Source organism: Protopterus annectens, chromosome 8.part0 (assembly GCF_019279795.1).
Source record: "Protopterus annectens isolate FY-2018-M chromosome 8.part0, PAN1.0, whole genome shotgun sequence".
Lineage (NCBI taxonomy): Eukaryota > Metazoa > Chordata > Ceratodontiformes > Protopteridae > Protopterus > Protopterus annectens.
Genome location: NC_056741.1, coordinates 1,831,697,890 through 1,831,721,101, shown reverse-complemented (window position 1 = coordinate 1,831,721,101; position 23,212 = coordinate 1,831,697,890). Strand labels below are relative to the sequence as shown.

General features: G+C 41.6%; 1 protein-coding gene across 1 annotated transcript in view; it reads right to left on the bottom strand.

Annotated features, from left to right (window-relative positions):
• LOC122808571 (alanine--tRNA ligase, cytoplasmic-like) overlaps nucleotides 1–23,212 on the bottom strand; it is an 859,981-nt gene that overhangs the window by 384,603 nt on the left and 452,166 nt on the right. The window contains exon 9 of the mRNA XM_044079527.1: nucleotides 14,922–15,100. Coding sequence (XP_043935462.1) covers nucleotides 14,922–15,100 — 179 coding nt within the window. The remainder of the gene's footprint in view (nucleotides 1–14,921; nucleotides 15,101–23,212) is intronic.

Below are 23,212 nucleotides of genomic sequence, written 5' to 3'. Positions count from 1 at the left end.
CCCTCTTATTTCTACGCTCTCATTTTGAGATTGCTACACCTTGATGAAACAGTGATCAGTAACAGCAAAAACAAACGAAAGTTATGTTCACTCGCCCTCCGGGATGCAGCACTTCCAGAGTCCATACCTCTAAATGTAGTTCCAGCCTACATACACCATTATAATGTGTAGTGTGCAAATTCTCTGAGCTAACACTGCACTGAACAATAACACTCAAGCAACTTAAAAAAAATCAGATACTAACCATGTAATACAGTCTCCCTCCAAAATACAGAGCCCTGTACTTCCAAGGTATCACCTACCTGTTAAAGTAACAAGCTAATAAAGGCCTCTACACAATCCACCATCCAAACGCACTCTACCAATAGTTGCATCAGTACCCAGTCTTAACTTGCTCAATTCACCACACTGATATCTGATGTTATCCAGCAAAAATGACAGCTCTCAGCCCTATAACTTATGGCACCCCTGTTTACTGACTTTTCTACAAGCAATTCCCTTCAGCAACTCTCATAAAAAAAAATGTAATTCCTTCAATTTTAGGGCCCTATCCCCTTTTAATTTTCCACAAGCCTGCGAAATTTTATATTACGAGTTCTACAGATAGAACACACCCACAAAGCTCCCTAATATCCATTAGAGTAGTGACCCAATCACAGAAGTCAATCCAGCCAAACTGCTAAGACTTGCTGTGAGAAGCTGTGCTGGTCAGAGAATTAACAGTCAGGAATTCCACTGTCATGTCACGGTCTATGGAAATGCTTTTCTAATGGTTACGTTCAGTCTCTATGGGGAGTCTTAATCTTGTCTCCAGATGTTGTGTACATGGAAAATTAATTATTCTGTACTATCTTTACATACTATCAGACTAATTTTATTTTATTTACTTATTTTATATTTGATTACTGGGTTGGTCTGACTGGGCAAACAAGTGCCCGTTTTCAGCAGAGACCTTGGGAGAAAAGCTCCACATACATGACAAAAAAACTCCACATATATGACAAAATACAAAAGTCAGAGATGTGTACAATTCACAGAGCATACAATAGAGCAAACAATAAAATAGCATTGCATAGTACGATCAGAAATTACAGAACTATACAGTTTATACAGTGTACAGTGGTAAAGCAAAAAAATACAATGCACTCAAATAAAAAAGTGCAGAGAGACTATATACAGTTATATGCATTCTTTTAAAAATACAGTACGTTATGGTAGGTTTTTTATGGGTTTGACCTAGGAGTAGTGCCATAGGAAGACTTATCTGAAAGGTGGTAGTAGGGCTAGCAATGGTCTACAAGTACATTGCCTGATCAGATTGAGGTGGACTTTTAATTGGGTTTTAAAGTTGGGACTGCGGTTTTGCAATCTGATGTCTGGTGGAACAGAATTCCAGATTTTTAGCAACTGTGTAGGAGTAGAGGGATTTTCCAGCACTACAATGAGCCTTGGTGAGCTGGTTATAGTATGTTGGGGAGTTCTAGCTAACCTAGTTGTTTTAGTGAGTGACCGTGGTGGGAGTGGAAATTACAGTTGGTTATAAACCTAGCTATTTAATTATAGCACATGGACAATTTCTGTAGGTCTGTCTTGTTAAGGTTTGTTAATACAGGGGATGCAAAGAGCAATGTAGAGAGAAGTTGAGTTCTGGATATAGTGATTTTGGTTTCCTTGGTTAGATAGTTTTTGCAGTAGTATTCGGTTTTTGCAATGGTATTCGGTTCCAAGGTTTTATGGACTTTGGATATGGTTTGGACTATATGCTTATCAAACTTTAGGTTTTGGTCAAGTATTACACCAAGAAGTTTAGCTTATGATACAGGGGAGATATGGGTGTTACTGGCAGAACTGATAGAGAAAAGAGAAGAATCAATGGTTTTGGGAGGGTGAAAAGCATAAGTTGGGTCTTTTTGGGGTTAAGTATTAGTTGTGAGTTTGTTAACCAGTTTTTGATATTGGAGAAGGCCTCTTGGATTACAGTCAGGAGTGTTTGGGGTGTGAGGGCTGAGTAGATCAGTGTAGTATCACCTGCATATTGGACTACTGCAGCTTGCTGGGTGGCGGTGAACAGGGTGTTTGTGAGGATATTAAATAGTAGGGGTCCCAGAATGGATCCTTGTGGTACAGCTACTGTTACTGGGAGAAGGAGGGAGAGGGAATTATGCCACTTAACTGCCTGTTGGCGGTTGGATAAGTAGTCATGAAACCAGAGCAAGAAGGGGTTGTTTAGGTTCGGCTAGGATAGTAAGTAGTTTGCTGTGGGACACTGTAATGAGTGCTTTGGACAGATCGAGGAAGGTGGCAGACACTAGGGTTCCTGGGTTCCTATGTTGATTGACAGTGCTGGTGAAGGATAAGAGTGCTGTGGTTGTGCTATGGGGTGAGCGAAAACAGTGTTGGGTGTTGGTGAGGAGATTATTTGTAAGTAAATGTTTCATCAGCTGAAAATGGATACATTTTTCTAAGATTTCAAATAGGGGGGATAAGATTGCTATGGGGTGGTAACTGGTAAGTTCAGTTGAGGAACCACCTTTGCGCAAGGGTAATATACAGGATGTTTTCCAAAGGGCTGGAACTGTATGCTTGTTGATAGACTGGTTGACTAGCATTAAGATGGTGTAAGCTATAGTGCTAGCGGCAAGTCTGAGGTACTCTGCAGGGAGTTTATCGATTGTCAAAGTGGTGGGCTTTAATTTAGTCAGGTACTTGTATAGTGTTTTGGTAGGAACTGGTTTGAGAGTGAATGGGGAGTATGAGTTGGGTTGCTGATTGGCTGTGGGGGAGTGCAGGTCTGGCTGTTGGTAGTTAGGTTAAGGATGGAGGAAGTTAAGTAGTCGATAAATTGGGTAGCTCTATCTATACTGTTGTCTCCGACACTGGAGGGAGGAGTAGTGGGTTTGCCTGGTTGTAACACTTGGTTGACAGCTGCCCAGACCTTTTGGGGGTTAGTGGTATGTTTTACTTGTAGCTCTGTGTTGTGATTTCTCTCATCTTGCCTTATCTGTTTTTTTGCTTTATTACATACTTTGAGGAAGGTCTGCCTGTTGTGATCAGTCTTACTGTGCTACCAGGTATCCCAAACTTTATCCCTAAGTTTGGGAATGGTTTGTGTGGTTTTAGACAGCCATGGGCTGGGTTGGTTTTTATTCGACTTACCCATAGGAGGGCCATCTGATTTAATGTGTCTAAACAGATGGAACTGAAGTACTCCACTACCTTATCTAGTGTGAAGGTTATAAGGGGTGCCCAGTTGCAATACTTTAGTGCATTAATGAAATGCTCAGGTACGAAATTTTTTGAATTATGGTTCATAGGTTCATAGATTAGTACTAGGCTAACTGCCCTTGCGAGCCATTTTAAGCCTAGCCAATTATCCCTTGTGACACTCAAACCCTGCACCTTTTGTTTGTAAGGCAAACACTTTAACCATTAGGCCTCCCACCCAATGGATTTCACACAGCGTTGTTCTTTTAGTGGTTTTGAGGTGTAAGGCCATTTGGTAGTGTACCATAATATTGGGCAGTAAATGGGTTGTTTGTAAGGAACCAGTCCCACTGGTTACTGATACCAAACACTGGCACAGCTTTCCTCCTCTTTAAAAAGGACCACTATGGTCAAACTGTGCAGTACTAGTGTGTCACCATCCCCTGAAGTGCTTAGTTTACAACTTGCTTTACTTCAAAACCGCCTGAATGAAGGCCATTAATAATGACAAATATTTTTCACCCAAGGCTTCTTTAACCAAAAATACAATATGTGTTTAGATAAGATAGTGGATGCTATTCATAAACAATGCACACAATTACTTAGGGCTGGTACATAGAAAACAAACACCAGCCTATACTCAACTTCATAAAATGTCCCTCAGATCCCTGTGCACACTACGGAACAGGAACCTGTAGGAAAGTCCAACTACACAAGTGGTATGCAAACTGGGATCCACAGTTTAGCGCATAATTCACACAAACAAGTGAAATGCAGACTAGACTACAGAATAGGGAAGGGATGTTACAGCAGCATGGAGTAAGGAAGGAAGTTACAATGGTGCAGTGGTGCAATATAGTACAAACGCAGTAGCATAGCAGCACCCAACATCAGAGAAATATAATGAGTTGCTCTTCATAACACAACTAAGCAAAAAATCACCATTTGTTGGAATGGCACTTGCTATAAGAAGAGAAAAAACTAGTGGATGCAGAGATACAGCCTTGGATGCACTGCAATACCAACAGGCACACTGATGCAGCCCCACCAGCAGCCGTGTGACACAGCTGTGTTTCCACCAATGATGGCGACTAAAACACCAGACCCCTTATTATCATAATGCACTAATGACTCTTCTCCTGTGGGATACCTCTCAACTGTCACGATTTTCACAGAGTGTCCAGATTTTTGCCTCATATTTTTAGTCTGTTCCTCAAAATTTGTGGTTTTCTAGCAAGCTGAGGACAAAAGTCAGTAAATAATGACAGTCATTTGAGTTTCAGCCTTCATTTCCTTCAGAAAATGCAAGCTAATGCAAAACTTGTTACTTCAGCAACTTTTTAAGTTTGTAAGTGGAATATTTAAAATCTGTCCCTATTTCTGGGCCTTTGTCCCTTCATTACTTTTGGCTTTGTCCAGGTGTTTTGCACTAACAAGTTGACAGGTATGCCCAGTGGTCATGGGAACAAAGTCCAAAAGTAATATACATAAGCCACTGCTGTGACTGCAGAGGTCCACAAACTTAAGCTGGACTGTCCTCCCTTTTACTCTGGTAGGTACCACACTAAGGGCAGGGGGATCAGGTGTGTGTAAATGACACTGTGACTATCAGCATATGTGTGTGTGTTGGGGGGTGGGGTGTTGTCTGTATGTAACACTCATAAGACAGTGGTAGCTTCATGAACAGGTCATAACACCTGCAGTTCCTCACCACAGAGAGTCACTGTGCACTGGCACAGCAGTAGTGCTGTTAGGCTCTATGAATCACACTACTGTGATACAGGTGGACCACATACGTGTACATCCCATATGTGTCCTAATATCTTTGGACATTTTATTGTAATTCCCTTTCTTTCAGATTTTCTTCTTCATTCAGTTAGAACGGGGTGATTCTGAATTGTTGAGAAACTCTGTAAAAAGAGTGCCAGTAATACCCAAGTTCTCTAGAGGGAACAAAGATTTTGTTACTGAACACCAGGATGTAGAAAAACAATGGAAATACAACTGTTAAGGGGGATTTTAAGTGCCCAAACCAGGACTGAATAAACAATACTAGGTAAACAGCATACATAACTGACTTCATTAATCAAAACAATTTGAAACAAAGTGCAAAATCCAACAAGACATGGTGAATTGTCAGTCTAGAATATTTTTGCTCCCCACTTAGGGTCATACCTTCTCTGTAGTTAAGACAAATCATAATATTATCTTTAACATAAAAGTAAATCCAATATTAAGTAAATGAACCTTACTATATTTTGCCAATGTGAACTACGATGCAAAAATAACACATCATGAAAACAGAAGGAGATACTATTCCCAATGATCCAAATTAGTTTGCTCATGATAATGTCAATATATTAATTTCTACCATCTCAAAAGCATAAGTGAAAGAAATAATCAGGTACATTTGGGGAAGAAACTTTGGTGGAATCACAAAATTAAAAAAAAAATGGAAATGAAACTCTAAAAAAATGGCTGTTTGTCATAATGTGGGGGTCATTTTTATAGACAGGAAAACTGACAAACAGCTATCGTTTAAGATGCCACTGCATTAAACTTAAGCCTTACATTTTAATTTTGATGTTGCATAAATGTATGTAGATGATGTTGGAATCCAGTACAAATACTACAATCTAGCTTTACTGCTCTCTGTAACTGAACCTAAACCATCAAACTTCTGATCAATCCAACAATTCAAACATTTTGGTCTCTGCTACTAGACAAAGGCTGCATGGACTGCCTCCACTGGGTAACCGCTACAGTTATTCCACTCCACAAGGGGGGATCCACCTTGGATCCTGGGAACTATCGTCCCATCAGTCTGACGAGCCTGATCTGCAAGGGCATGGAACGCATTATCATGGAACTTATAAACAAAGGCATTGGCAACCTTCAAACAATGGATCCCACCCAGTTTGGGTTTGTGAAGGGCCAATCTTGTCTCCTGAACCTGACTGACTTCTTCGAATCAAGTCTCCAGAGCTGTGGACGAGGGTAAGGCAGTCCACACAGTCTATCTGGATCTCGCCAAGGCCTTTGACACCATACCCCACTCTGTAATCATAGATAAGCTGGGCATAAATCCCTACGTCACTTGATGGGGTTGCCAACTGGCTTACTGACATAACCCAGACTGTAAAAGTAGCAGACTCCAAATCCAGCTCCAGACAAGTGACAAGTGGAGTACCTCTGGGTTCAGTCCTGGGACCGCTCTTGTTTGGCATCTACTTCTCTGAAGTAGAGGCCAACTCTAAGGGACTCTGGCTAACAAAGTTCACAGATGACTGCAAACTGGGAGCCATTACTGAATCCACAAATGATGTGGATATTCTACAAAAGGGCCTTACAGAAACAGATGCTTGGTGCCAGAGCCATGGGCTCAAGCTTAATGTCAAGAAATGTACAGTTATCCCCTTTGGGAAAAACCATGTACCCATGAATTAACATATAGGTGGCAGTACACTAAACACCGAAAGTTTGATGAGAGAATTAGGGACACAGGTGGACAGTGGTCTCTCCTTCGATAACCACATTGCCACAACAGTCAGGAAATAGTACAGCTGTGTACACTTACCTTAAATGTAGATGTTTGAGTGTATTCACTGTTGCAGTCATTACATTTGGGTAATCTGCTGGCAGGTTGCCCTCAGTCGGCCTGATTAACAAAGTCTTGGGTCCTGCGTCGGTTGCTGTCCCTTCTTCCATGATGTCAGGTCGTCAGGGGTATAAAACGTGCAGCTGACATCATTACCTCAGTTTTTCTTGCCCCAGATGTCAGGTGCCCCCCGAATGGGGAGCAAAATATAATTTGAAATTACAGCAATGTACTTCCATCAAAAGCAAATACACCAAAAAGGCTTTTAAGCATAAGAACAGAAAGTAGAGGTATATTTAGAGAAAAAAACAGGGGGCTGGAGGGAGGGTAACCAGGACTGCAACAGTGAATACACTCGAACATCTACATTTATGGTAAGTGTACACAAATGTACTATGTTCTTCATGTTTCACTGTTGCAGTCATTACATTTGGGTAGATTCCCAAAGCCATGGTTGGGAGGATGGATTTATACAGCATTAGGACTAGCTATAAGGCCCTGCAAGACAGCAGTGGCAAAGCCAGCTCTGGATTTAGAGAAAAATGGTAGATGATAATACTTGGTGAAAGTATGAACTGAACTCCAGGTAGCAGCTTCTAGAATATTCCTGGTAGGAACACCTCTGAGAAAGGCTGTAGAAGTAGATGCAGCCCTGGTGTAATGAGATCGGATCCCCTGGGGATTGGCTTTCCATGGTGCTTATAGCAGAAATGAATGCAATGGCTTATCCATTTAGAAATGGTTTGTTTTGAAATAGCCTTTCCCTCTGCCCCTGCAGCAAATGCTACCAGCAGTTGTTCAGATTTTCTTCTAGTTTTAGTCCTGTCCAAGTAGAATCTCAGTTGCCTGTGCACAGCCAATTAATGCAGAATTTGTTCCCCTTTGTTCTGTAGATTGGGAAAGAAAGTTGGCAAATGAATGGACTAATTAAGAGCCACACTGGATACCCACCTTGGGCATGAAGGATGGATTGGTCCTGAGTGACACCCTGTCTGCATGAAAAATGATGAAAGGCTCCACTGCCATAAGGGCCTGTAACTCAGATATTCTTCTAGCTGAAGTGATTGCCAGAAGGAAGGCTGTTTTCCAAGAAAGATTTTTTTAAGTCTGCAGTAGCAGCTGGCTCGAAAGGAGGCAGAGTGAGTTTCTCCAATACAAAGTTAAGGTCCCAGGCAGGGGTTGGAGCTCTATTGGGTGGTCTCAAGTTCTTGGCCCCTCTGAGGTACTGCTTGAGAAGAGGATGAGAGAAGAGGGGAGGTTCTGTATTATAATGAGCTGAAATGGCTGAGGTGTGGATTTTAATGGAGGAAAAAGACAGGCCCTTGTGAAGCATCTCAGTTAAATATTGTAAAATCTGAGGTAAACTGGGCACTGCTGTGCTCATTCCTTGAGATTGGTTCGAAGCACAGAATCTTTTCCATTTGTCAGCATAAGATTTTCTAGTACTAGGTCTTCTCGCTTCCAAGATGACATCCATCACAGATCTGCTGAGGGATGCTAAGGGTGAATTTAAGTGATTAGCCAAGCTGCAAGGTTCAATGTAGGGAGCTGAGGGTGAAGAATCTGGTTCTCCTGCTGAGACAGTAAGGAAGGTATCTGATGCAGGTGTCATGGGGATATTTGCGACACACTGCGCAGGAGCAGGTACCAGTGTTGGCGTGGCCAGTCTGGAGCAATCAAAATCATTTTTGGTTTGTCCTGTTTGACTTTTAGCAGAACTTTGGAGAGCAGAGGCAGAGGGGGAAAGGTGTAGACTGATAGGTTTTTCCAGCTGAAGGACAGAGCATCCACTTTCCAGGCTTTTTTTGTGAGGAGTTCTTGTGCAAAATTTGTCCAACTAGTAGTTCTGAGGGGAGGCAAATAGATCTATGTCTAGGCTGCCTCATTTGCTTATCAACATGTTGAAAATCCATGGTTTCAGTTTCCATTCTTGTGGGTCCATGAGATTTCTACTTAGATCGTCTGCCAGAATATTCGGCTTTCCTGGCAGGAATTGAGCTTGTAGTTGCACTTGGTAGCTCAAGGCCATGTTCCACAATGCCATGGCTAGCCTGCAGAGGGGGCAGGAATGTGTACCCCCCTGCTTGTTTATGTACCACATAACCGTGGTGTTGTCCGTCTTTACCATAAGTTGTCCTGGATTAAGGTAGTCCTTGAAGGCTGTTGAGCATTCTGTACAGCTAACGTTTCTTTTTGATTGATATGTAGGTGCATTTGAATTGGGCTCCGTTTGCCCTGAATGCACTTCCCTGCCAGATGAGCTCCCCATGCATAATCTGATGCGTCTGTAGTTAGGGTTTGGGTGGCAGGGGGTAGTATGAATGGCAGTCCCTTGTTTTGGTGGCAGGCCTTTGCCCACCATAGGAACTCTAGGCGTAGGCAAGGTATAAGAATCATTGTTTCCAGACTGTGACAATGTTGACTCCATAAACTTTTTAAGTACCACTGAAGTTTCCTCATATGCAGTCTTGCATATGGAATTAGAAGAATGCAGGAGGCCATGAACCCCAAGGCTTGCAGTTTTTGTCTTGCAGATAGCAGGGTTTTTGTGGCTACCTGTCTGAAGTACATCACCAAATGAATTTGCTTTTCTGGCATGAGGAAAGCCATCTGGGCAGTTGTATTCAAGCTTGCACCCAGGAATGTAATCTGCTGAGAGGGTACCAGTTGTGATTTCTTTTCGTTTATGGTGTACCCTAGACAAGTTAGAACCCTTTTTACAAACGCCAGATGTTTTAAAAGTATGTCCTGGTTTTCTGCCTGAATTAGACAATCTTGCAGGTATGGATATATCTGAATATTTCTTTGCCTGCAAAATACAATTACTGGAGCTAGGCACTTTGTAAAGACCCTGGGCAGAGTAGACAAGCCAAAGGGCAGTGCAGAGAACTGATAATGCAAGTAGCCTGCTTTGACGCGTAGGTATCTTCTGCAAGATTCCCCGAATGGGATATGCAGGTAAGCTTCTTTTAAATCTAGAGTTGTCAACCAGGCATCCTTGCCTAGCATAGGAAGTAACTGGCGAAGAGTCAGCATCTTGAATTTTGGAATGTCCAGAAAGGTGTTTAGAGTTGACAGGTCCAGAACTGGATGCCAAGATTTGTCTTTTTTGGGTACCAGGAAAGATCTGGAATAGAAACCTTGTCCCTTTTCCTCTTCTGGTACTGGGTGAATAGCCCCCATGTTTAAGAGGGAAAGTACTTGTTTCTGAGCCTCTGCCCACTGATTTGGGAGTAGGTCTGGCCACCCGTTTGGAGTTGGCAACGTGTGGAAATGAAATCTGTATCCCTGGGACACTACATTTAAAACCCATTTGTCCTAGGTTATGAGTTGCTAGTTTTTTTGCATGAAGAGCAATCTTTCCCCCCAACCTAACTGAAAGGTTAGTGCTTGGTAATTTTAAAGGAAAGTCATTGAGACTGTTTTCTATAGGGGGGTATCTTGGTATTTCCAGATTTGGAAATGGAAGCACCCCATTGCTTAGTTCTGAGAGTCCCTTGGGACTGAAACCTGGTGCTTTTGTTGTGTCTGGGTTTGGCTTGAGTGGATCTGGAAGGAGCTAGAAAGGACCAGTTCTTATTAGGAGAGTGCCTACTAAATCTTGGAGGTTGCACTTGTAAGAAGTCTTTCACAGTTTGCATAGATTTAGCTTTATCTTCCATCTAGCTTCATCTTCCATCTTTTTTAGAACTTCTACAGCCTTATTGCCAAACAGACGGTCCTGATGTAAAGGAGCATCCAACAATTTTGCTTTAACATGATCAGGCAGAGATTGCTCCTTAAGCCAAGCATGCCTTCTAAGCACAGACCCAGTAACAGCAGCCCTGCAAGGGGCCTCTAAAGAATCAAAACCACATTGCAAAGTATGTTTTCCAACTTGTTCAGCTGAATGCAATAAATCCTGTAAATCTTTATTTTCCACACAGTCAGAAATAAAGATAATTTTCTGTTTAAGCAGTCCCATGATATGCTGTTGATATTTTAGCATATGAAATTGACAGTTTAAAGCCCTAATTGCCAAGGTTGCAGAAGTATAAACCTTTTTACCCCATCTATCCAGCACCCTGGAGTCTCTATCAGAAGGGGTAGGATTTTTAGCAGTAGAAGCCTTAATCCCCTTGGGCCCCTGAGAAATGGTTTCTGGGTCCGCAACAGGATTTTTGAAAAGGAACTTGTGGAACTCAGGAACCCTGTAGTATCTGTCAGGTTTACTAGGAGCTGGAGGCAGGGAATCAGGGGCCATACTGGATTCCGAAAACACATCAACAATGTCTAGTACAGGAGGTATAGCCACAGGCCTATGCTGAGAAAGAAGGAAATCCCTAAGCCTCTTTTTGGATTCAGAAAATTCCTGACTTTCCCAGTGGAAATGCCCCCTTAAGGTATGTAAAGTTTCCCCAAAAGAAAAGTCCTCGGGGGGTAAGAAGAAATGGAATCCTCTGCATCAGAATCCTCATAAGTAGGTATGGACAAATCAAGGTCATTAGAAGAGTCAGAAGAAACAGAGTCCTGTTCAGAAGATTCATAGTCAAGCTCAGCCCTAGGCCTCTTAGAAGGGGGGGGTGAGGGTTGACTACCCCTAATTAGAGTAATTAGATCTTCAGCCATTCTGATCATTTGTTTTTTAGGCATAGGGGCCTGAACATGTGGCCTGGGCATCAGTTTTTTAGACATAGATCGAGATTTAGGCCATAGTATCGAAGTTGGAGTCGGTTTAATATGCAAGTCTGTAGGCCTGAACATACCCTCAGAAGCCGGTGCCTGCACAGCGGCTCTGGACCCATCCAAGGTAGAGACATCCGTGGGTTCCATAGGTGAAGCATCTTGCGGCATACCAGACTCCGAATGGGTCTCAGTAGAGGCTTGCGAATCAGAAGAAGCAGGTATCAGGGGCTGCGAAAAGACCTCACTGAGTACCGGTGAACTGGCGACTGGCTTAGGAGAAGCGTCGTCAGCAGTTTTGGACCTCAATGGCCTGTCTCTGTCTTTTTCTTTGCGTTTTTTCAGAATTCCGGTAGTCGGATGGCTAACCAACATCATTTCTGGATAAATTAAACTGAGAATCGCAATATTTAGAGGGAAAAATGTACCGACGACGGATAGTGCGCTGATTAAATAAAGCACAAAACCGACAGCAAGGTACGTCATGGTAAGGGCCTAAGAAAGGAATACACTACAAATGAAAATCTTTATGAGGTATTTGCTTCCCACAAGTAATTCAATTATTAACTTTTACTGACATCGGTAAGGAGCAAGAAAAAGTTTCCCCAACGGGGTACTTAGCTTTAAGTTGAAGACTTCGGTTCTGAAATTCAAAAACGAAAATTTCAGGAGTCGGTCGACCGGCACTTGCGAACTGCTTCTGCTTCGGGCACCGCATGGCAAGGAAGACTGAGGTAATGACGTCGGCTGCATGTTTTATACCCCTGATGACCTGATGTCAGGAAGAAGGGACAGCAACTGATGCAGGACCCAAGACTTTGTTAATCAGGCTGACTGAGGGCAACCTGCTAGCAGATTACCCAAATGTAATGACTGCAACAGTGAAACACGAAGAACATCCTAATATATGGCACATCTCATGACTCAGGGCTTTTCATCCAGAAAAAAGGATGTCATTGTCCCACTGTACTCATCCCTCATTAGACCTATTATAGAGTACAACGCCCCATTTGGTATGTACCTCACAAGATATCTGCAACAGCTGGAAAGGCCGCAGAAATACCTCACTAAAAGAATCACAGGCCTAAAGCAGATGCCCTATGCTGACTGTCTAAAAAAAAAAACTCCACCTATACTCTGTGGCATATTGTCTACTCAGAGGCGATCTCTGCTTAACATACAAGGCTATGTCAAACCCTGAGCTGTTGGACATGCTCAACTTAAAGAAATCCCAATCCCTCAGAGCCACACGCTCCAGGGATCTAAACCTTGTCATCACAATGAACAAAACATGCTGGAAGGATAGGTTCCTGACCCAGAGACTCCGCATACTCTGGAACAGACTGCCCATACATGTCAAGCAGAGCGCTAACTTGGCCCTCTTCAAAAGGAACCTTGACGATTGTATGGGAGATAGGAAATTCACCCCGGGGATCACGTCAGTCACTCTGCTAAACAGGGGTCCAAGAAGTAAACATTGTGGGAAGAAATATCCAGGGATGGCTAGGCTTGTATACGCCGAAGGGCCGCTAGCCTAGTACCACCCTATGAACCTATGAACAATGCCAATGCAAATGTATCATCGTGAAGATACCTTGGATTAACTTTTGATCCTACCTTATTCTTTGCCCAGAACAAAGGCATGTTAGTAAGTAAAACAGTGGGGCAACTGTGATACAGAACTGCCCTTTTCTTCTCTTTATTCATTATTCGTTCGCTAGGAACATACTCCTACCTAAAATGGAATATGGTCTCTGCTTGCTCACACTACTCAAACTGCAGAAAACAGAAAACAAAATGTGCATGTTTGTTTTGCTCAGCGATTTCTGTGCACATCACTGTGACCTACTAGCTGGCTTCAACTGGCTGCCTGTGCATTGCACGGCTACACTTCTATTTAGCTCACTTCTGTTTAAAGTTCTAAAAGCAGGTCTACTGCCTGCTATTAAGAACTAAACTTAAAACCAGCCAACTAAATTACCAACTCGGGAATAATACGGACGACACACTAGCCCTGGTCAGCCCCAATTTTGTACTGCTGTGGGCAAGAGGGATTTTTCTGAACTTATGTGATTCTAGATGGAAGGACTATCAGAGATGAGACAACAGCTGGCACTGAAAACATTTAAGACCAAATTAAAGAGCCACCTCATGAGCGAAGATACTTGTATTTGCTTTCCGGACAATGGATAGTAGTACAGACATGCTGCCATCAAAATTAGTAATTAGTTTACTTGGCTCACCTTCCATAATGAATGTTCATTGTCTTGGCATACTTTCCATGGCTTACATGCACTGTTTTATTGTAATGCTGAGTGCATCTCCATGGTGTAAAGAGTAACCCTTTATTTTTTTTGTCTTCTACTTGTACATTTCTACTGCCTCTCTTGGCCTGGGTCATGGCTAAAAAGGGTCTAGTGACCAATCCACTTACATGGTTAAACTGAAATAAATAAAACTTCATCAGCTTGTTTCAGCATCAGAGAATGCAGGTGTCCTGCAAAGGAATGAAGCCCTGACCATGAAACAGATAACTGGGGTTCAATTACAGAAGAAGCCAGATAAGGAGGGGGAAGAGTGAAAGAGTAGGAGAAGAGCAAGTTTTCTCTTGTGCCATGGGCAGGAGCGGCCTTAGGTCAATTGGTGCCCTATGCAAAAGGGCTGTATGGTGCCTCCCCCACATCACCTGGTGTCCCCATCCTGGTCTATCTACACCAAATAAATACTGGAAAAGCGCCCCTGCTAGAATGGCGCCCTAGGTGGCTGCCTAGATGGCCTATGCCTAAGGCCGGCTATGGCCATGGGGGGTGGGCTGTTTAGAGAAAATGTCTTTTGCAGATGTAACGAAGACACAGTTGTTGGGACAGCACGACAGACCCTCTCCAGCACCTTGCCAGATAATTGTGATTAGGGTTAGAGAGAAAAACAGATATTCACCCCAAAACACCCTTATGAATGCCTTAATGACAACCTCTCTCGCAATTGGCTCTCACTCAGTGAAGTGAACAAAGGGATGGAGGGGGAGGGACAATGTTTGATGGTCAGCAAGCAGTTGGGAAAAAACTGCAAAAACACACAAGGAACTGAGCAGGCAACTACATCTCAACCTACAGAAGCTCCTCGTCACAATCCAGCTATCAGAAAATACAGCCTGTTACGATTTATTGATTTTCTTAAGTTAAATGTGCATCATGCTGTAAAGATGGTAGTAAAATCATGAGAGAGAAAATTCATCTGTTCAACACTAGCCACACTCATCCCCACAAGCTAAACTTTTAAGTGCCTGGAAATGCTACAGAAATCCTGAAGTGTGGCAAGCCTGCTAGTATGACTGTTTGAGACTAGCAGTTACCTAGAATCATTACTTGAAAGGCACAATTAGAAAGATCAGATTTAGTAGAATTCTTTAAAACCAAGCATATATACAACTAAAAACTAATCTTTAAAACGGTCTTACATCTTCTGTACTCTCATCTTCTTTTATCAGGTAGCCTTCATCAAAGATCTGCCCACCCTGCTCAGCATAGAAACAGGTCTGGTCAAGTAGTACACCACAGTCCTGTCCTGTTGACACCTCCTCCACAAATGTCTTCTCTCTCCGAATTGCCTTTACAGTGGTGACAGCAGATGCAAATGCTAAGAAGAAACAAAAATCGACCAATAATTTTAGTACAGTTCTGTACAGTATAGCTTTAAATGGGACAAGTTATATAAATAGCACATAGTGTAACAGATAATGTATCAAATAACATGATATGAAAGAAACTTTTCTGCAGGGCATAACTTGGCCCTTACATATTTTTCAGTTAATCTCCTATAAGAAAAAAAAACGTTTTTATTATGAATGCTTGCATTGCATACCAGTCCAGCTAGGAGGAAAATTCATACAAATCAGTTGAAGGTAAAAGCATTTTGATGCAGGAAGAGTGCCAGTGTGTTACTGAGGCACCTAGTTAACAAGGTGTCCTTCTAAGGCAGTGGATATGGCAAGGAAGTACCTGTGATATTGGACTTTGAAGGGCATCCACAGTGCTTAACTCTTAAGAATCATAAGCAGTGAATGGGCAGCTGAGGTTATGCCTGAAGACAAAAACACACAAAACAGATTCCTAAAGCACCAAGGAGGTGTGACTCATAGGATAACAGAACAAGCAATAATGAAAATGTTATTTGACCAAATGGCAACACTACAAATATCCTCAGTGGTGACCCTTTTGAAACTGGCTCTACAAGCAGTAAAACTACCAGCAAACTGGACTTCGTCTCAGGCTGGTATGAGCCTAGCACTGAGCAGCATTTTACTTTCTCCAAGGATGATGCCGCAATACAAACGATGACTTGACTTTAAATAATTGGCTTCGTTTCTGGTGTCATTCAAATGGGTGCAACATTTGTCAGCATGGAAGGAGATGGTCAACAGACCATGCTGCTTTGCCAGGGATGGAAAGCACCTCTCCCCTCTAGGCTTTCGAATAGTAGCTAAAACACTGTCTTCCCCCATGGTGCCTTTTTTAGGCAATCCCAAATTGAAAGTACTTCTGACATAGCAAATTAAAACCATGAAAATCTAAAGGTATTACTGATCAATGCTAGCAATCTATACAAAAGAAACAAAAACTACACTCCTTAGAAGCTCTCTTTACCCTAGAGAATGATGATGTCTGTACGGTCACTGAGACATGGTTTAAACACATGGACAGCACATAAACAGTGCAAGGTTATAATGCTTTCCACACATTTAGACCAGCTACTACACAGACAGGTACTAAAGGTGGAGGTGTCTCGATTTACATAAAAAGTAAATATACCTTAAGACTGGTATCATCCGCGGTGGTGCAGCGGTAGTGTTGTTGCCTCACAGCGAGAGGCTCTCCTGTTCAATTCTAGGCTGGAATGCAGGGAGTGCCTTTTGTGTGGAGTCTGCATGTCCTCCCCGCGGTTGGGTGGGCGTTCGAAAGACATACGTAAATGGGTGTGCCTTAGTTGAAGAATGAACGTCGAGCTGGCACCTTGGCGTTCGTGAAAATCTACTGCCAATCATTAGCGGACCGGAGTTCCGCTGTGGCGACCCCTAACCGGGAAAAGCCGAAAGACAAACAACAACCTTAAGACTGGTCAAACAGGACAATACACTTGAGCTGCTCCATGTTAAAATCAATACAGGCAGAATCCAATACCACTTCCTTGCAAGCTGTAGGTCTCACTGTATGATCCAGGAAACCCATACCATTTATTTAAACTTACTGGAAATGCTCACCATCCAACCTGATACTATATATTCATGGGTGACTTTAATTACCACACTATTAGCTGGGAATCCTATATGACACCAAAGGTACATGCACAGAGATTCCTGGATTTTGTAAAACTCCCTGGACCAGATTGTAAATACACCAACCATGGGTGCAACCATACTGGATCTGGCCTCACTAATATGGGAGAGTGCTGCATACCCCCTACTGTAATGTCTTCCCTGGTAAGGTCAGACCACAAAATGTTCTCCTCTGAATTAAAAATAAACCTGGGCCTCAGCTAAACCAGGAATATTAAGGAACTACTCTTAAGGCCAACTTTCTGCTGATAAGTGATAAACTGGCAAAATTTCAAGCCCCTATAAACCCTGAGAAGACTGATGTCTGTGCAGAGCTGTTCACAGAAACCCTGTATAAGCATGTTATTAGCTGCATAGAGGCAGTTGTACCCACCAGGAAGAAGTACAGAGCTAACTCAAAAAACAAGCCACATGATGGAATCACAAAATTAACAGACTGTATAGCAGAATGAAGAACATCATGGCAAAAAAGACGAGGTACTGCACCCAGCAGGATAACACTCTCATCAAACAAAACAAAACTCAGAGGACAAATAAAGTTTACCAAAGCCAAATTTGACATAAATTTGGCCTTCTAGGCCAAGGACAACCACAAGGCATTCTTTAGCTATTTCCACAAACTTAAAGGCAATACATAGTTGTGTACAGAGCTCATTGTAAATGGTGCCACCTATACTGAGCCAGAAGATATAGCAAACCTACTGGCCAATAAATTCACCTCCAACTTTACCCCTCTACCCCCCCCCCCACAACCTTCCCTCAGGAAATACCATCAAATATAACTCCCCCTGCTATCACTAGGGAACAGGTTCTTAATGCTCTCTAAGGACAAGGGCACTGCAGTGGGTCCAGACAATATGCAAGGATGCCTTCTAAATAGCATGAAACATGACCTATCAGGCTCTCTGGAATTGCTACTTAACTGTAGCATCCAAACAGATTTCATGCCTCATGAATGGAGAACAGCAACAGTCATCTCTCTGCACAGAAGTGGACCATCTACAGACTCTGGAATCTACAGACTCATAAGTCTCACTAGCATACCTCTCAACTGTCCAGATTTTTGCAGAATGTCCAGATTTGTTCCACATATTTTGGGTAAATTTCTCCAAAAACTGTGGCTTTCTTGCAAATTACTGGCAAATCATTGAGGCTTTCTTGCAAATTACTGGCAAATCATTGAGGACTAAGTCAGAAAATAATGACAGAAATTTAAGTTTTAGACTACATATCCTTTATAAAATTCAAGCTAATGCAAAACCTCTTACTCATCAGTTTTCTAAGTTTGTAAAAGCAATATTTAAAAAGTATCCCTATTTTTGGGTGTTTGCCCCCCCCCCAATCCCATTATTTATGGCTTTGTCCAGATTTCTTCATCTAAGAGGTTGAGAGGTATACTCACTAGTCTTATATGTAAAGCATGGAAATAATTTATTTATTTTATTTATTTAACATTTGTTAACCGGGAAAGTCCAACTTGGAATGAAGCCAATTTTCAGCGGAGGTCCAGGGAGAAAGGCTCCAGATGATTATCATGGAGATGATCAACAGAGATATAGTAAACCTCCAGACAGTGGATCCAACTCAGACTGGTTTTGTCAAGGGCAGGACATGCCTACTCAACCTGATGGACTTCTCTGAGAAGGTCACCAAAGCAACGAATGAGGGCAAAATGGTTCACACTGCTTACCCTTGACCTGGCCAAGGCATCTGACACAACACTTCACGCAGGCATTGTTGACAAACTCTAGAGATTAGGTACAAACCCGTGTGTCACTCAGTGGACAGCCAACTGGCTTACAGACAGGACCCATGAAGCTAGAATGGGGAGGCCAACTCTACAAAGAGGCCAGTCACAAGTGGAGTCCCTCAGGGATCCGTCCTTGTACCGCTCCTTTTTGGCATTTACTTCTCTGAAATCAAGACCAAGGTCAATGGTCTCTGGCTGACTAAATTTGCAGATGATTGCAAATCAGGAAATGCCAATGAATCCCACACACACACAAATGTTCTCCAGGAAGGGCTGACACAGACTAAATCCTTTGTGATGTCATCCACCCCTGGTAACTATCATATTTACAACACACCCCTTAGGGTTGACCCAGTAGTCAGGGACTTAGGGACACATATAGACAGTAATCTAGCCTTTGACCATCATGTGTCTACAGTAGTAAGGAAATCATTCTACACTGCACAGCTACAAAGGTATGACACCTAAGTCCAAGGAAGTCATTGTTCCACTGTACTTGGCATTCATCAGACGTATCATTGGGTACAATGCCCCCTTTGGTTTGTACAAGGTTCCTCACTAAAAGAATACAAGTTGCAAGTAAAATGTCCTATGCAGACTGCCTCAAGACCCTATCCCCATGTTCTGTCTCCTACAGGCTTTTGAGGGGAGATCTATGCATACAAGGCATTGTCAGAGCCCACTCTGATAGATCTCCTGCATATCCACAAAACAAACAGAACTAGAATTACCCATTCTAAGGACTTAAATCTTGCCTGTGATATAAATAGGACCTGCTGGAGAGACAGGTATGTATCCCAGAGACTACACAGTCTCTGTAACAGGCTCCCCATCCATGTGAAGCAGAGTTCCTCTCTAACCCAATTCAAGTGTAACTTGGACAATTGGATGGGGATCAGGAAATTCACCCCTGGTTTGGCACCTATGTCTCTAATGGACATAGGCAACCTGTACATATAATTAATCTTCCATGCCCTAGGCCCCTTCTTATACTTATCAAGGGTATCAGAACTTGTCAGAGATTTGGGATGCATGGCTAGGCTTAAAAAGGCTCTTGTGGTTGTTAGCCTAGTAAACACCTATGAACAGGTACATTTTTCAAAGGAATACTAGTCACATGGTGGCAACAAATGATGCAGCTAACAATCCACTTAGAACAGTTTGCTCAGCCACTGGAAAGCTTCCCTTAATGAAGAAAATGAAAAACTGCTTGGTATTCCTAAACTAAAAAAAAACTCACTTCAGGTTAAACCAGAGTTGCTGGAATACACCTAAATTATGAAGCACTTTCTCAAACTCGGGTTCAGTCTATGGAAAAATGACAGGGACGTGAATGGGCTGACTTTACAGACAATTTTGAGAGCACATTATGAAAGAAAGTGGTAGTTATTCCTAAGGGACGGCCAACAGAGTTATTTAAAAGCAAGGAAAACCCTTTTGGGATTTTATGAGCAGAAGTAAAGGGTAAAAAAAAAAAACTTATTCCAAGACATGAATAGAGTACTCAAACCAGATGGTTTGGAGCAAATGATGGGCAGCTCCATCAGTCATGGAAGTTGATGTGTCAAGAAAGGAGATGGCCATTCTTCCAGGATGGCAAGGGTTAAAAATACAATCCCAAAAATGCAGAGAATGTCCGGAACCTCTATGAATTAATGTGTGCAGAGAACACAACATATCCCAAAAAGCATTTAATTCCGCCCAAAAATGACCACAAACTTGCTACTAACGCCAAATTAGTACAAATGTGACAATTTATTCTACTGATTCCAGCAGTGTTGAATAATGGTCCATACAATTATAACAAACTAGTTTTGATGTCTGACATAATCTTCAATATCTATACACTTGAAACTCCGTGTCCATGTATATGCTCTCCTAAAATCTGAGCACTATTTGAGTCACTTTCTTAAGCTATCAATTTTGTGGTGCTCTATGGATCCTGCTCTTCAATAGCTCGTGAAAATGGAAAGCGACAGTAAGTAAACTCTGACCACAGAGATTAGTGTCTGCCAGGATAATCACATATAACTCTATTATACCTAGTTTACACTGAAAAGAACTACACACGCAATTTATTTCTGTTTGGCTGAATATAACAACCAGGCAGTAGTCTTTATGGCCACCAGTAGTGCACAGTAAACTTCAGTGAACTATCTAAAAACTGCCACCACCAGTCATTAGTAGCAAAGCAAATTTCATATGCCACTTCAGCCAGAAATAAGAAAAGTGCTCCTTGTTCATTATAGAAGGTGCTAAAGTAATGAAGTTAGGGTGGGAACTAGTATCAGAGTCAGAAGTAGTGAAAGCACAATTTATCTAAGCCACAAAGTTGTATACAGTACCTTTGATGGATTCTCAGAACCTTCTAGCCATCAGAAATAAGGTTAAATTATATACAAATCTGCAACTCCATAACAGTCAATGAGCCCTTGTAAAACACGATGGTAGAGACCATAACACAGGAAGACACTTTTATAATGGAAGGAAAAATGCTAGCTGGTAAAATATAGTAACTTCTGCACAGCTCGAACAGAGTATAACACACGTATAGCCAACTCTAGTATTCCACCCAAATTTCAGGCTAAATCCACTCGTAATGATAAAAACAAATATTTTATTGAAAATAAGGTTTAGCACTTTCATCTGTTAAAAATCAGACTTCCTCAGAACCAAAATGAAGTACTTCCAGTTCACATTTAAATAACCTTTTTGGCGCCAAAAATTCAAAAGGAAATGGAGCTCTTAAAGACACAGTCATAATAACTCCATATACACATACTACTATGCTAAAAACAGCTAAACATTTCAACAGATCCAGTGTGCTGATATAAAATAAAATGACAATATAAATAATAATTGTGGTAAATAAAATATAGTCTGCACATACTAATTTCATCTTAAAACATACTCTAAATATATGTAATAGTGAAATAATAAAACTTGCATGACTAATGCTCATAAATTATAACAAGTCAACAAGAATCAAAATACAATGGCAACATCCATGATACATCTATGCCATGATTAAAAATGGTTTAATACTTATATTTTCATTTATGCCAGGTGACCTAATGGCATCTGTCAAAATTTGCCACTTAATTTCTTTCATGGCTAAAAGTGCTTTCCAATTTCCCCCATAAGTAAATACTTCTACGTGATCTATAATGGCAAATTTAAAACCATGTGATTCACCATGTGTGGATATGTGTTTATAAAGTGCATTATTATTGTCTTTAATCTTTATCTTATAGATATGTTCATATACTCGTTTCCTAAGGGCTCTCTCTGTTTTGCCTATATAGAATGCGTTGCAGGGTTTACTATCAAAAAATCGAAACACAAAATAAAATGTGTCTTAATGTTTGACTTTTAACATCGGAAATGAACATTTCCGTATGCCCCTAATGTCGAAAAAAGCTGTTAATTGTCGAAAATGTCGCTCGCGACATTTCCGACAATCAACAGCACTCCCACCCGTCCCGGAACTCCCTACCTAACTAGTCTAAAGTCACAGTTATGCAGGGGGGCAAGCCCCCCTGCACCCCCCACACCCCCCCTAACTTAATATTCCAACTCCGAGATCGCACTACAGTGAGGAAAGGGATGTATTTCCCTAACCGCACTGTACCGCAATCCCCTCACATGAGCGAACGTTATAATTGCGAATGCACAGTCCATTCGCAATGATAACGTTCGCTCACATAACCTGCCGAACTATGAAGTATTCGAACATCTGTTGTTCGAATACTTCATAGCCGTGCAATTGCACGTCGGCATTGTGATGGTAAACCGCGTTGCAGGCATAACATGTAGCAATATATACGACTTGTTTGGTGCTACAATTTCCTGCTTTGCATTTGATGTTAGTCTTGTTGATATCTTCTAACTTAATATTGCCTACCTCATTTATGGCATAACATTGTTTACAGGTACCGCATTTTCTAGTTCCCATCGAGAGCTTTGTTTTATGTACATTTTTTTGTTTAGAAGCTTTCTCCAATAATTTTTTAATGTTGGGTGCTGTTTTATATACAAAGCTCGGATAATTTCCCAAAATGGAAGCTGTATCATCATTTACTGTAATTAAATTCCAGTGCTGTCTTAAAATATCTCTAATATATTTCGTGTAAGGAGTATACATCAAGACGCAAACTCAATTACAACACATACCGACATCATATCCCTTCTTTCTATTATGAATCAAGATAAAATTTAATGACTTGCCCAACAAGGGTGGAATTTTTTTACCCCATTCATTCTTCACATAGTTGGAAACTTGTGATAATAGGGCTGAGGGGTATCCTCGATTGCTAAACATGTTACTTATTCCTAAGGGACGGCCAACAGAGTTCTTTAAAAGCAAGGAAAACCCTTTTGGGATTTTATGAGCAGAAGTAAAGGGTAAAAAAAAAAAAAAAACTTATTCCAAGACATGAATAGAGTACTCAAACCAGATGGTTTGGAGCAAATGATGGGCAGCTCCATCAGTCATGGAAGTTGATGTGTCAAGAAAGGAGATGGCCATTCTTCCAGGATGGCAAGGGTTAAAAATACAATCCCAAAAATGCAGAGGATGTCCGGAACCTCTATGAATTAATGTGTGCAGAGAACACAACATATCCCAAAAAGTATTTAATTCAGCCCAAAAATGACCACAAACTTG